Source organism: Oncorhynchus mykiss, chromosome 12 (genome assembly GCF_057628025.1).
Source record: "Oncorhynchus mykiss isolate SJ-2025 chromosome 12, ASM5762802v1, whole genome shotgun sequence".
In the NCBI taxonomy this organism is placed as follows: Eukaryota; Metazoa; Chordata; class Actinopteri; order Salmoniformes; family Salmonidae; genus Oncorhynchus; species Oncorhynchus mykiss.
The window spans coordinates 10,765,951-10,779,996 of NC_143033.1; the positions used below are offsets into that span (position 1 = coordinate 10,765,951).

Consider the following 14,046-nt stretch of genomic DNA (forward strand, 5'->3'; position numbering starts at 1 on the left):
ACATCACTTTCTCTTGTGTAACAATATTGACTATAAATTAATTCTCATTTCTCAATGTATGGATTTCGATAGGTCTATTGACATCACAGAATGGTCAGAAGAACTGACTGACGGAACATTTAAATTGGCCTTTTACCTATGCATTTAGACTGAATTTACATAACTAGGAATAGTTCAATTATATTTATCATGTTATATAGCATATGTTACATATTTGTTATAACTATTGAAATAACATTGTAATAAAATTAAAATAATGAATATTGGAGTTGTATTTAAATTCAACCACTTGAAATCTATACATTAAATCATTTACAAATTCATATTTAGAACTTTTTTAATTTTTTTTACAGTAATTGCATAGGTAAAACAGCCATTTGGAGGAGAAGCTGAAAATATGTTTTAGCCTCACGTTCATGCATAAGTACAGAAACTAAATATTATGACCATTAACAAAAACCTGTGACACAAACGGGACACTGATGCATTTCACTGTTAGATAACGATGTGTATTTAGGATTGAACCAAAACAGAACCTGTGTTTCCAGTTCATTTGTTTGACAAGAAGACAGTTATTTACGATACTGTAGGATACCTGTATTTTGCAGCAAGAGGAAGTGTACGTGAATCTACTCCAAGAACTGTCTTTTAAATAAGTCTTACTCTGATTTTTAAAGGGGATCAAGGCAATGTTATGATATGATAACCTCCCCATCAAGATATGATACAGTTGCTGTCTAGCCTGAAGCAGCTTCATGTCATTTTAGTCTAGATTGTTTACATTTCCTGACAGCCCACTGCTTTTGTGGCAGTTTATGAACAGACAAAAGAGAATGGTAATACATTTGGTTTGGCAGATCTGTACAGTGACTTTTTTGGAAAGGACCATAACTGAAGAATAGATTCCCCAGAACTCCTAGGGACAAATCCTGGAGGTCCACGCATGCTATTCAAACGTTTAAACAAATAATCAAACGATCTTACACCATTACAGTACTTAGCTTGGCATAAATAATGTTACGTTAGCTCAACAAAGAACTGTGAGTCAACTCAACATCCCCATGTATACAGTAGGGAGTCACACTAGAACATGGCTTTTTCAGATTTCTGTTGATGAAAATGTGCCTTTTCTTTGTACCAATGGTGTTTTTCTTCTTCAAAGTGCAATAGCTGGAACTTCTTCATGGGCATGCCCTGCCGTTCATTAGCGTGCGTCCCATTGGCACCCTAATCCTTATATAAAGCACTACTTTTGACCAGGGGGCCCTGGTTAAAAGTAGTGCACTATAGAGAATAGGGTGCCATTTGGGACGCATTCTAAGAGTTGTGTTTCGCAGTACTGCTTGAGTGTTGCTGCTTGAGATTCAACGTTTTTTTTTTTCTCTCTCTCTCTCTCTCTCTCTCTCTCTAGTTTCCAAATTCTGAATATGATGAGTCTTTTTGTCAGAAGGACCACAAAAACACATTTTGGAACAAGTAAAAAAATAAATAAAAACAAAGAAATGAGTCCAAACAATGTTTACAGATTTAGTCTTTGGTTGTATGAGTTCTCATCATTCTGTATGACTGTTGGCAATAAAACCGTGAATGTCCTTTTGTTTTGTTTGATGAACAGTCATACTCTTCTCCATGCAGTTCCACTGACTCCCTTTAAGCAGCTGTATATGTGCCTCAATGCACAGCAAACGTATGTAGTGATAACATCAGGGATAACATCAGGGATAACATCAGGGATAACATTAGTGATAACATCAGTGATAACATCAATTGATTGTTTTATATCAAATGCTGTTTTCTACATACATACATTCCGATTAATTGCATTCCAACTGAACCACTTAATGTGTAAAATGTACTGTATTTGTCTTATTTGAGAAGTTTATGTTTATATTTGTCAGCTGAAGAGATGAACTGAAAGTCTCTTTAGTTCAGTGGTCGATCTCCAAGGCATTCATAGTCGATCACCAAACATTTCTGTTAAAAACAATGATAAAGTCTTCATCCTTATTTCATTTGTTTGTTTAGCGCTGTTGGTGGTAGGTGCACATGATTCCGCAGCCCTAGCGCCGGAAAGGAAAAGTGTTTCAATCTTGAACCGTTTCATGTGTCTGAAGGTGGAACTCCACGTACCCAGCAGGCCCAGAGACCAAATCAAGTGCCCCTATAGGCCTACCGCTGGCCAATCAGATAGCTCAGCTTACCGTGTCTGCAGTTTCCTCGAGCCATAGGCTGTAAAAAGAAGCCTCGAACGCGCTAAGTTGATACTGTGAGATTTCAAAACACTTAAAACCATGACTCGAGAGACTCGCTGAACACAGCAAAGAGCTGCTGTTTTTACTAACTAAGTTCATGTTGAAGTCGTTATTCAGCAACGGCAACACTTTGTTCAACACTTTTATAAAGCATAAAATGCGCTTTCTCCCTACTTCCACTCACCCTACAACCAGCACTGCAGCTGTAATGTATAGTACTACTTCCACACACCCTACAACCAGCACTGCAGCTGTAATGTATAGTACTACTTCACTCAGCGCTACAACCAGCACTGCAGCTGTAATGTATAGTACTACTTCCACTCAGCGCTACAACCAGCACTGCAGCTGTAATGTATAGTACTACTTCCACTCACCCTACAACCAGCACTGCAGCTGTAATGTATAGTACTACTTCCACTCACCCTACAACCAGCACTGCAGCTGTAATGTATAGTACTACTTCCACTCACCCTACAACCAGCACTGCAGCTGTAATGTATAGTACTACTTCCACTCACCCTACAACCAGCACTGCAGCTGTAATGTATAGTACTACTTCCACTCACCCTACAACCAGCACTGCAGCTGTAATGTATAGTACTACTTCCACTCACCCTACAACCAGCACTGCAGCTGTAATGTATAGTACTACTTCCACTCACCCTACAACCAGCACTGCAGCTGTAATGTATAGTACTACTTCCACTCACCCTACAACCAGCACTGCAGCTGTAATGTATAGTACTACTTCCACTCACCCTACAACCAGCACTGCAGCTGTAATGTATAGTACTACTTCCACTCACCCTACAACCAGCACTGCAGCTGTAATGTATAGTACTACTTCCACTCACCCTACAACCAGCACTGCAGCTGTAATGTATAGTACTACTTCCACTCACCCTACAACCAGCACTGCAGCTGTAATGAATGAGTAGCAAAGGGTTTTAATAAGCTTGAGTTGTTATTTTTAGCAGCTTGTGTCTTTTTCAATATCAAGGAATATTTCACTTTCTCTGGTCATGGGAGTAACAACATGAACTGGTGCATGAGGCAGAAATGTCTATGTCTACGTCCCCTTATCTTAGCAGAGGGATGGTGTGTTAGGTGAGAGCCAGCCTCACGGCTGCTCCCTCCCTCCCCTCAGACTGACCATCAGATGCAGGACATCAGTACAGTAAAAAAAGTATATATAATTATTGTCACTCAGCTGTGCCTCTCAAGTAACACATCAAATGAGCTATTACCAGTCTGATCATATACCTAAAATGTTGAAATATCATTTTAGAGTCTCCTGTTGAAAAACAACATTGGCAGGGCAATTCAAGCCTAGCCAATATACAGTGATAGTGTATTGGGCCTATAGCTTACTGCACAAACCTCATTACTACAGTACTGTTTTTAATTGGTTGATGTTGCATAGGCTTACATTTTTTAAGTCATGTAAATAAAAAATCTGAGCGGTTTCCTTTCCCTTTTTGACCACTGCTTTAGTACATAGCAGCAGAGGGTGGTGCCCTGCAACCTCCAGTCAACACTTCAACCGGGTTTAGCACTGCTACAAGGAAGCTTCACTTCAACCGGGTTTAGCACTGCTACAAGGAAGCTTCACTTCAACCGGGTTTAGCACTGCTACAGGGAAGCTTCACTTCAACCTGGTTTAGCACTGCTACAAGGAAGCTTCACTTCAACCGGGTTTAGCACTGCTACAGGGAAGCTTCACTTCAACCGGGTTTAGCACTGCTACAAGGAAGCTTCACTTCAACCTGGTTTAGCACTGCTACAGGGAAGCTTCACTTCAACCGGGTTTAGCACTGCTACAAGGAAGCTTCACTTCAACCTGGTTTAGCACTGCTACAGGGAAGCTTCACTTCAACCGGGTTTAGCACTGCTACAGGGAAGCTTCACTTCAACCGGGTTTAGCACTGCTACAGGGAAGCTTCACTTCAACCTGGTTTAGCACTGCTACAGGGAAGCTTCACTTCAACCGGGTTTAGCACTGCTACAAGGAAGCTTCACTTCAACCTGGTTTAGCACTGCTACAGGGAAGCTTCACTTCAACCGGGTTTAGCACTGCTACAAGGAAGCTTCCATGAGCTCATAGACATATTAACAGTTAAATGATGCTACAGTACAGGTAGTAGCATAATGTTGAGCAAATCATCTGGTTAAATACAATCGTTTTACACAATAAAACAAATAGCATGCTACCATTGTATAATTAAGCAATAAGGCCCGAGGGGGTGTGGTATATGGTCAATATACCACAGCTAAGGGCTGTTCTTAGGCACGACGAGTGCCTGGATACAGCCCTTAGCCGTGGTATAGTGACCATATACCACAAACCCCCAAGGTGCCTTATTGCTATTATAAACTGGTTACCAACTTAATTAGAGCAGTAAAAATAAATGTTTTGTCATACCCGTGGTATACGGTCTGATATACCACGGCTGTCGGACCAATCAGCATTCAGAGCTCGAACCACACAGTTTATAATGTAGAGTAACAGTATTTAGAAAAGCTGTACACATATGTCAAAGTAGGACAAACTAAAAAATAATAAATAGCTTTTTTCAAGAGTTACATTTACAATTAATGTAAAATAGCCATCTGTTTACCATCCCAGCCCACCATGCGTGCTTTACAGGGCCTACAGTATAGTGGCAGTCTACGATGCAGTCTCTGTGACTGCAGAAAACTTTACCTTTAAAAGGTGCCAAATTTAATCTAGCCCTATATCTCGATGGCACAGTCTGTATCTGGTCTGGACAGTTTCTGGACCCTCTACCCTCACAGAGAGGGAGAGCCAAGTGCTTGTTTGTGGTTATGAAGTAATTTGGCTAAATATACTGAACAAAAATAGAAACGCATCATACATACTGCCATATTCTCTATGATGACGTTGGAGGCGGCTTATGGTAGAGAAATTAACATTAAACTGTCTGGTAACAACTCTGGTGGACATTCCTGCAGTCAGCATGCCAATTGCACACTACCCTCAAAAGTTGAGACATCTGTGGCATTGTGTTGTGTGACAAAACTGCACATTTTAGAGTGGCCTTTTAGTGTCCCCAGCACAAGGTGCACCTGTGTAATGATCATGCTGTTTAATCAGCTTCTTGATATGCCACACCTGTTAGGTGGATGGATTATCTTGGCAAAGGATAAATGTTCACTAACAGGGATGTAAACACATTGGTGTGCAAAATTTAAGAGAAATAAGCTTTTTGTGCACATGGAAAATTTTGGGCCTCTTATTTCAGCTCATGAAACATGGGGCCAACACTATACATGTTGCGTTTATATATTTTTTCAGTATAGTTACATTATAGGCCTTCAATGTCTCTCCATCCTATGCACAGCATAGGGCTACAATGTCTCGCGTTGCCACACTTCATAGTCTCTTGTGTTCACTCAGAAGGATTCAGATATGGAGGTTCAGGGCCCAGCAGAAAACCTTAACCCATTGGCCACATTGGCGCACAATGATGTTGGACTCTTTATCAAGGTCTGTGCCACTATAATATTCAGACTACTGTCCATGTCCTTCTGCTGCTCATCTGCCCTGCTGTGGTTGTTAGGATTATTATGGGCTGTGCTCCTGCTGTGCTCCCGCTGTGGTTGTTAGGATTATTATGGGCTGTGCTCCTGCTGTGCTCCTGCTGCGCTCCTGCTGTGGTTGTTAGGATTATTATGGGCTGTGCTCCTGCTGTGCTCCTGCTGTGCTCCTGCTGCGCTCCTGCTGTGGTTGTTAGGATTATTATGGGCTGTGCTCCTGCTGTGCTCCTGCTGCGCTCCTGCTGTGGTTGTTAGGATTATTATGGCTGTGCTCCTGCTGTGCTCCTGCTGTGCTCCTGCTGTGGTTGTTAGGATTATTATGGGCTGTGCTCCTGCTGTGCTCCTGCTGCGCTCCTGCTGTGGTTGTTAGGATTATTATGGCTGTGCTCCTGCTGTGCTCCTGCTGTGCTCCTGCTGTGGTTGTTAGGATTATTATGGCTGTGCTCCTGCTGTGCTCCTGCTGTGCTCCAGGTTATTGGGCTTATTGGGCTCACCACTGCTGGAGACATTCCCCTTCATCAGACAGCCACAGACCAAGCTAAAGAAGGCTCTCCTCATCTCCCTGCTGGCCAAGGTGTAGATAACAGGGTTCATGGCAGAGTTGAGCACGGCCAGGGCTATGAAGTAGTCGGCCTTGTAGAGAATGGGACAGCAGCGGTGCTCGCAGGCCACATCGATGAGGAGGAGGACGAAGACGGGCATCCAGCATGCAATGAAGACGCCGACCACGATGATGACAGTACGGAGGAGGGTCATGGAGTGCTCTGAGTTGGAATGTTTGGTCACCTTCCGACTGCTGGATAGATAGAACGACAGAGTGATAAATAAAACCACATAGACACCGGCCACCCATTCATCCAAAACAGAATACAAAAATATATAGAGAGCATCAATACACACCTGGTCCTCACCAACATATAGATAGCATCAATACACACCTGGTCCTCACCAACATATAGATAGCATCAATACACACCTGGTCCTCACCAACATGTAGATAGCATCAATACACACCTGGTCCTCACCAACATATAGATAGCATCAATACACACCTGGTCCTCACCAACATGTAGATAGCATCAATACACACCTGGTCCTCACCAACATATAGATAGCATCAATACACACCTGGTCCTCACCAACATGTAGATAGCATCAATACACACCTGGTCCTCACCAACATATAGATAGCATCAATACACACCTGGTCCACACCAACATATAGATAGCATCAATACACACCTGGTCCTCACCAACATGTAGATAGCATCAATACACACCTGGTCCTCACCAACATATAGAGAGCACCAATACACACCTGGTCCTCACCAACATATAGATAGCATCAATACACACCTGGTCCTCACCAACATGTAGATAGCATCAATACTCACCTGGTCCTCACCAACATATAGAGAGCACCAATACACACCTGGTCCTCACCAACATATAGATAGCATCAATACACACCTGGTCCTCACCAACATGTAGATAGCATCAATACACACCTGGTCCTCACCAACATATAGATAGCATCAATACACACCTGGTCCTCACCAACATGTAGATAGCATCAATACACACCTGGTCCTCACCAACATATAGATAGCATCAATACACACCTGGTCCTCACCAACATGTAGATAGCATCAATACACACCTGGTCCACACCAACATATAGATAGCATCAATACACACCTGGTCCTCACCAACATATAGATAGCATCAATACACACCTGGTCCTCACCAACATGTAGATAGCATCAATACACACCTGGTCCACACCACCATATAGATAGCATCAATACACACCTGGTCCTCACCAACATATAGAGAGCTACACACCCGGTCCTCACCAACATATAGATAGCATCAATACACACCTGGTCCTCACCAACATATAGATAGCATCAATACACACCTGGTCCTCACCAACATATAGATAGCATCAATACACACCTGGTCCTCACCAACATGTAGATAGCATCAATACACACCTGGTCCTCACCAACATGTAGATAGCATCAATACACACCTGGTCCACACCAACATATAGATAGCATCAATACACACCTGGTCCTCACCAACATATAGATAGCATCAATACACACCTGGTCCTCACCAACATGTAGATAGCATCAATACACACCTGGTCCACACCACCATATAGATAGCATCAATACACACCTGGTCCTCACCAACATATAGATAGCATCAATACACACCTGGTCCTCACCAACATATAGATAGCATCAATACACACCTGGTCCTCACCAACATATAGATAGCATCAATACACACCTGGTCCTCACCAACATATAGATAGCATCAATACACACCTGGTCCTCACCAACATATAGATAGCATCAATACACACCTGGTCCTCACCAACATATAGATAGCATCAATACACACCTGGTCCTCACCAACATATAGATAGCATCAATACACACCTGGTCCTCACCAACATATAGAGAGCATCAATACACACCTGGTCCTCACCAACATATAGATAGCATCAATACACACCTGGTCCTCACCAACATGTAGATAGCATCAATACACACCTGGTCCTCACCAACATGTAGATAGCATCAATACTCACCTGGTCCTCACCAACATATAGATAGCATCAATACACACCTGGTCCTCACCAACATGTATAGTGCCTTGCAAAAGTATTCATCCCCTTGTCATTTTTCCTATTTTGTTGCAATACAACCTGTAATTTAAATAGATTTCTATTTGGATTTCATGTAATGGACATACACAAAATAGTCCAAATTGGTGAAGTGAAATGAAAAAAATGACTTGTTTCAAAAAATTGGGGAAAAAAAACAACTGAAAAGTGGTGTGTACAGATGTATTCACCCCCTTTGCTATGAAGCCCCTAAATAAGATCTGGTGCAGCCAATTACCTTCATAAGTCACATAATTACTTAAATAAAGTCCACCTGTGTGCAATTTAAGTGTCACATGATCTCAGTATATATACACCTGTTCTGAATTTGTAACACCACTAAGCAAGGGGCACCACCAAGCAAGCAGCACCATGAAGACCAAGGAGTTCCCCAAACAGGTCAGGGACAAAGTTGTGGAGAAGTACAGATAACGGGTTTGGTTATAAAAAAATCTGAAACTTTGAACATCCCACGGAGCGCCATTAAATCCATTATAAAAAAAAATGGAAAGAATATGGCACCACAATAAACCTGCCAAGAGAGGGCCGCCCAACAAAACTCACGGACCAGGCAAGGAGGGCATTAATCAGAGAGGCAACAAAGAGACCAAAGATAACCTTGAAGGAGCTGCAAAGCTCCACAGCGGAGATTGGAGTATCTGTCCATAGGACCACTTTAAGCTGTACACTCCACAGAGCTGGGCTTTACAGAAGAGTGGCCAGAAAAAAAATGAGCAAACATGTTTGTTGTTCGCCAAAAGGCATGTGGGAGTCTCCCCAAACATATAGAAGAAGGTACTCTGGTCAGATGAGACTAAAATTGAGCTTTTTGGCCATCAAGGAAAACGCTCTCATCACCAGAGAACAAAATCCCAAGCATGGTGGTGACAGCATCATGCTGTGGGGATGTTTCTCATTGGCAGGGACTGGTAAACTGGTCAGAATTGAAGGAATGATGGATGGCGCTAAATACAGGGAAATTCTTGCGGGAAACCTGTTTCAGTCTTCCAGATATTTGAGACTGGGATGGAGGTTCACCTTCCAGTGGGACAATGACCCTAAGTATACTGCTAAAGCAACACTCAAGTGGTTTAAGGGGAAACATTTACATGTCTTGGAATGGTCTAGTCAAAGCCCAGACCTCAATCCAATTGAGAATCTGTGGTATGACTTAAAGATTGCTGTACACCAGCGGAACCCATCCAACTTGAAGGAGCTGGAGCAGTTTGGCCTTGAAGAATGAGCAAAATCCCAGTGGCTAGATCTACCAAGCTTATAGAGACTTATTACCCCAAGAGACTTGCAGCTGTAATTGCTGCAAAGGGTGGCTCTACAAAGTATTGACTTTTGGGAGGTGAATAGTTATGCATGCTCAAGTTCTGTTTATTGTCTTATGTCTTGTACGTTTCACAATAAAAAAGATTTTGCAACTTCAAAGTGGTAGGCATGTTGTGTAAATCAAATGATTCAAACCCACCCCCCCCCAAAAAAATCGATTTTAATTCCAGGTTGTAAGGCAACAAAATAGGAAAAATACCAGGGGGGTGAGTACTTTCGCAGGCCACTGTAGACAGACAGACAGACAGACAGGCAGGCAGGCAGACAGGCAGGCAGACAGACAGACAGGCAGACAGGCAGGCAGGCAGGCAGGCAGGACCGGACCGGACCCGATCGATCACCATAAGATAGCATCAATGCATACCTGGTCCTCACCAACATGTAGATGCGTATGTACAGGACGGACATGGCCAGCAGCAAGGCCATGAAGATGATGATGCAGAAGGCCACGTACTTCTTGGTATAGAGCGGTAGGACTGTGGAGCAGTCAGGGAGGTTGTCCAAGCAGTTCCACCCCAGGATGGGCAATGCTCCCAGGGATATCGCTATGAGCCAGCAGGTCCCTATGAGCAAGAACACCCTGTAATTCTTATTGGCGTCGTAGGGCCTCATTTTAATCATGGTCAGATGTCTCTCTATAGCTATAGCCAGGAGACTGAATGTGGAAGCCCCCAGAGCTACAAACATGCTCCCTTCCCTTACAAACCACAACACTGGGGACAGGTGAAGGGTCTTCTCCCCTGACATGAGGAGGTTGACGATATAAGCCACCCCAGCCAGAAGGTCACACAACGCCAGGTTGGCTATGAAGAAGTACATGCGGTTGTGGAACTTATGGTTTTTCCATATTGCTACAAGAACAATCAGGTTCTCCAGGATTATGAAGCAACAGATGATGAGGAACACGATGGTTTTAGCATCCAAGGTGACGCCACCACCTGTGATTTTTCCATTCTGACGGTTTTCCAGCTTCCCTGTGTAGTTATAGTGGATATATATCTGCTTGTTCATCGTCTCTGGTTGTCAAGATGTTATTCCACGAATGTCCAGCAGAGATCAGTAAAGAGGCGTATTAAAAGTCCTGTTTAGAGTGAGATCGCCGAATATCCCACCTTTTACAGCTGAGTTGAAAGTGATGGACCAGCTAGATTTTTTTCTAAAGTTGATTATTAACACTTTAGTTTTTTTTTGATCCCTCTCTCTTGATCGAAAATTAATGAATGCATCTGGGTAGCATCTATCCGGAATTGAGACGTTAATTATCCAGAGTTGCTGCTCTAGAAAAACATTTGATTTCGTCTATGATTGAAGTATACTGTAATTTAAATCTTAGTGTCAATTCAAAGGGTCTCGACAAGCACACCCTTTGTTCTTAATGTGTTTAACCACAAAATAACTTACAACCAGAAAAAATACAATTAATCTAATTAATGTAATATCACAGAATTATGTTACATTTCAAATAAAGATACACATACAATGTGATTTTAAGATTATCTATAGTTTATACCGGCGACTACAGCCAACAAAATATATGTTTAATCATAGTTTTTAATATAGACTATTGAAACGAATTAGAATCCCGTACAGCTATATATGTAAATAGTAAAGACTCGCCGTAAGATGCTCTAGTCTAGAGCCGATTTCAGAGATCCTTTCCAGCGGCGCGCGACAGTTACTCGACTTCATCCAAGCTTCTTTTATATAATTTCATAGTTGTACATTTCTTCAAGTGGTGATGATAAATCCTCTTCATTTAGTAATAATACGAGTCTGCAACGTTATTCCTTCACCCCCAAGTTCTTCTTGCAGAAGTTTCACTATTTTTCTTTACACATTTCTCTACATGTGTAATGAAGTAGCCTATCCCTCTGTCTCCCATTTCTGACTAATGGCTGAAGGCACACCCCTCCCTTCCAGAGAGAGACTGACGGGAAAACTTGGGAGGGCTGTATTGACAAGAAGACTGCAGACATTATTAAAGACATGCATTACTCAAAGTAATTTGGATCAATACTGAGTCCAGTATTTTGATCATGGTAGGATACAGATACCATGATACAATTTAGGCGTCTTTGTAAATAAGAATTTGTTCTAGTTATTGCCTAGTTATAATGAAGATTACACTGTTAAAGCTCTCACATGGTTAAAGCTTGTTCTAGTTATTGCCTAGTTATAATGAAGATTACACTGTTAAAGCTCTCACATGGCTAAAGCTTGTTCTAGTTATTGCCTAGTTATAATGAAGATTACACTGTTAAAGCTCTCACATGGTTAAAGCTTGTTCTAGTTATTGCCTAGTTATAATGAAGATTACACTGTTAAAGCTCTCACATGGTTAAAGCTTGTTCTAGTTATTGCCTAGTTATAATGAAGATTACACTGTTAAAGCTCTCACATGGTTAAAGCTTGTTCTAGTTATTGCCTAGTTATAATGAAGATTACACTGTTAAAGCTCTCACACGGTTAAAGCTCGCAATTCACCGCTTTATTGACAACTTTAAATCCAAAACAGATCTTCATCAGGTATAAACAAAACACAGCTCAAACCATTGTTTCTAAAGTAGTAAGTGGTCACGTTGTATAAAGGATTGGAGACAGGCGCAGGAATAGGTCATTGGTGGTTTTAATACTCCACCCAAAAATACAACATGCCATGAAAGACACAGGGAGGAAGCCCAAAACAAACACGTATACAACAACAGGGATGAGCGAAGTAAAACCTCTAATAAATACACGGGACGAGACCCGTAATAACAAGTGAGTAACAATACACGGGAGGAGACCCGTAACAACAATACACGGGACGAGACCCGTAACAACAATACACGGGAGGAGACCCGTAACAACAATACACGGGACGAGACCCGTAATAACAAGTGAGTAACAATACACGGGAGGAGACTCGTAATAACAAGTGAGTAACAATACACGGGAGGAGACCCGTAACAACAATACACGGGATGAGACCCGTAATAACAAGTGAGTAACAATACACGGGAGGAGACCCGTAATAACAAGTGCGTAACAATACACGGGAGGAGACCCGTAACAACAATACACGGGATGAGACCCGTAATAACAAGTGAGTAACAATACACAGGAGGAGACCCGTAACAACAATACACGGGATGAGACCCGTAATAACAAGTGAGTAACAATACACGGGAGGAGACCCGTAATAACAAGTGAGTAACAATACACGGGACGAGACCCGTAATAACAAGTGAGTAACAATACACGGGACGAGACCCGTAATAACAAGTGAGTAACAATACATGGGACGAGACCCGTAATAACAAGTGAGTAACAATACACGGGACGAGACCCGTAACAACAATACACGGGAGGAGACCCGTAACAACAATACACGGGACGAGACCCGTAATAACAATACACGGGACGAGACCCGTAACAACAATACACTGGATGAGACCCGTAATAACGACACACGGGATGAGACCCGTAATAACAATACACGGGATGAGACCCGTAATAACGACACACGGGATGAGACCCGTAATAACAATACACGGGATGAGACCCGTAATAACAACACACGGGATGAGACCCGTAATAACAATACACGGGATGAGACCGGTAATAACGACACACGGGATGAGACCCGTAATAACAATACACGGGATGAGACCCGTAATAACAATACACGGGATGAGACCCGTAACAACAATACACGGGATGAGACCTGTAACAACAATACACTGGATGAGACCCGTAATAACAAGTGAGCAACAATACACGGGATGAGACCCGTAACAACAATACACGGGACGAGACCCGTAACAACAATACACTGGATGAGACCCGTAATAACAAGTGAGCAACAATACACGGGACGAGACCCGTAACAACAATACACGGGACGAGACCTGTAACAACAATACACGGGACGAGACCCGTAACAACAATACACGGGACGAGACCCGTAACAACAATACACGGGACGAGACCTGTAACAACAATACACGGGACGAGACCCGTAACAACAATACACGGGACGAGACCCGTAATAACAATGCACGGGACGAGACCCGTAACAACAATACACGGGACGAGACCTGTAATAACAATACACGGGACGAGACCTGTAACAACAATACACGGGACGAGACCCGTAACAACAATACACGGGACGAGACCCGTAACAACAATACACGGGACGAGACCTGTAACAACAATACACGGGACGAGACC

General features: G+C 42.6%; 1 protein-coding gene across 1 annotated transcript; it reads right to left on the reverse strand.

Annotated features, from left to right (window-relative positions):
* Positions 1–1,755: 1,755 nt before the first annotated feature.
* s1pr3b (sphingosine-1-phosphate receptor 3b) lies at positions 1,756–12,505 on the reverse strand. Its single transcript, XM_036936878.2, has 2 exons — positions 10,196–12,505; positions 1,756–6,609 (listed from the first exon to the last, which is right to left on the reverse strand). The coding sequence occupies exons 1-2, from the start codon at positions 10,840–10,842 to the stop codon at positions 6,246–6,248; spliced, it is 1,011 nt and encodes a 336-aa protein (XP_036792773.2). The 5' UTR covers positions 10,843–12,505; the 3' UTR covers positions 1,756–6,245.
* Positions 12,506–14,046: the final 1,541 nt, after the last annotated feature.

What these genes read in the sequence shown, in the direction of transcription:
- s1pr3b (XM_036936878.2), bottom strand. Translation starts at nt 10,842, where the DNA reads ATGAACAAGCAGATATATATCCACTATAACTACACAGGGAAGCTGGAA. An exon ending in TACATGTTGGTGAGGACCAG is followed by an intron (nt 6,610 to 10,195) that starts GTATGCATTGAT and finishes CTATCTATCCAG; the next exon opens with CAGTCGGAAGGTGACCAAAC.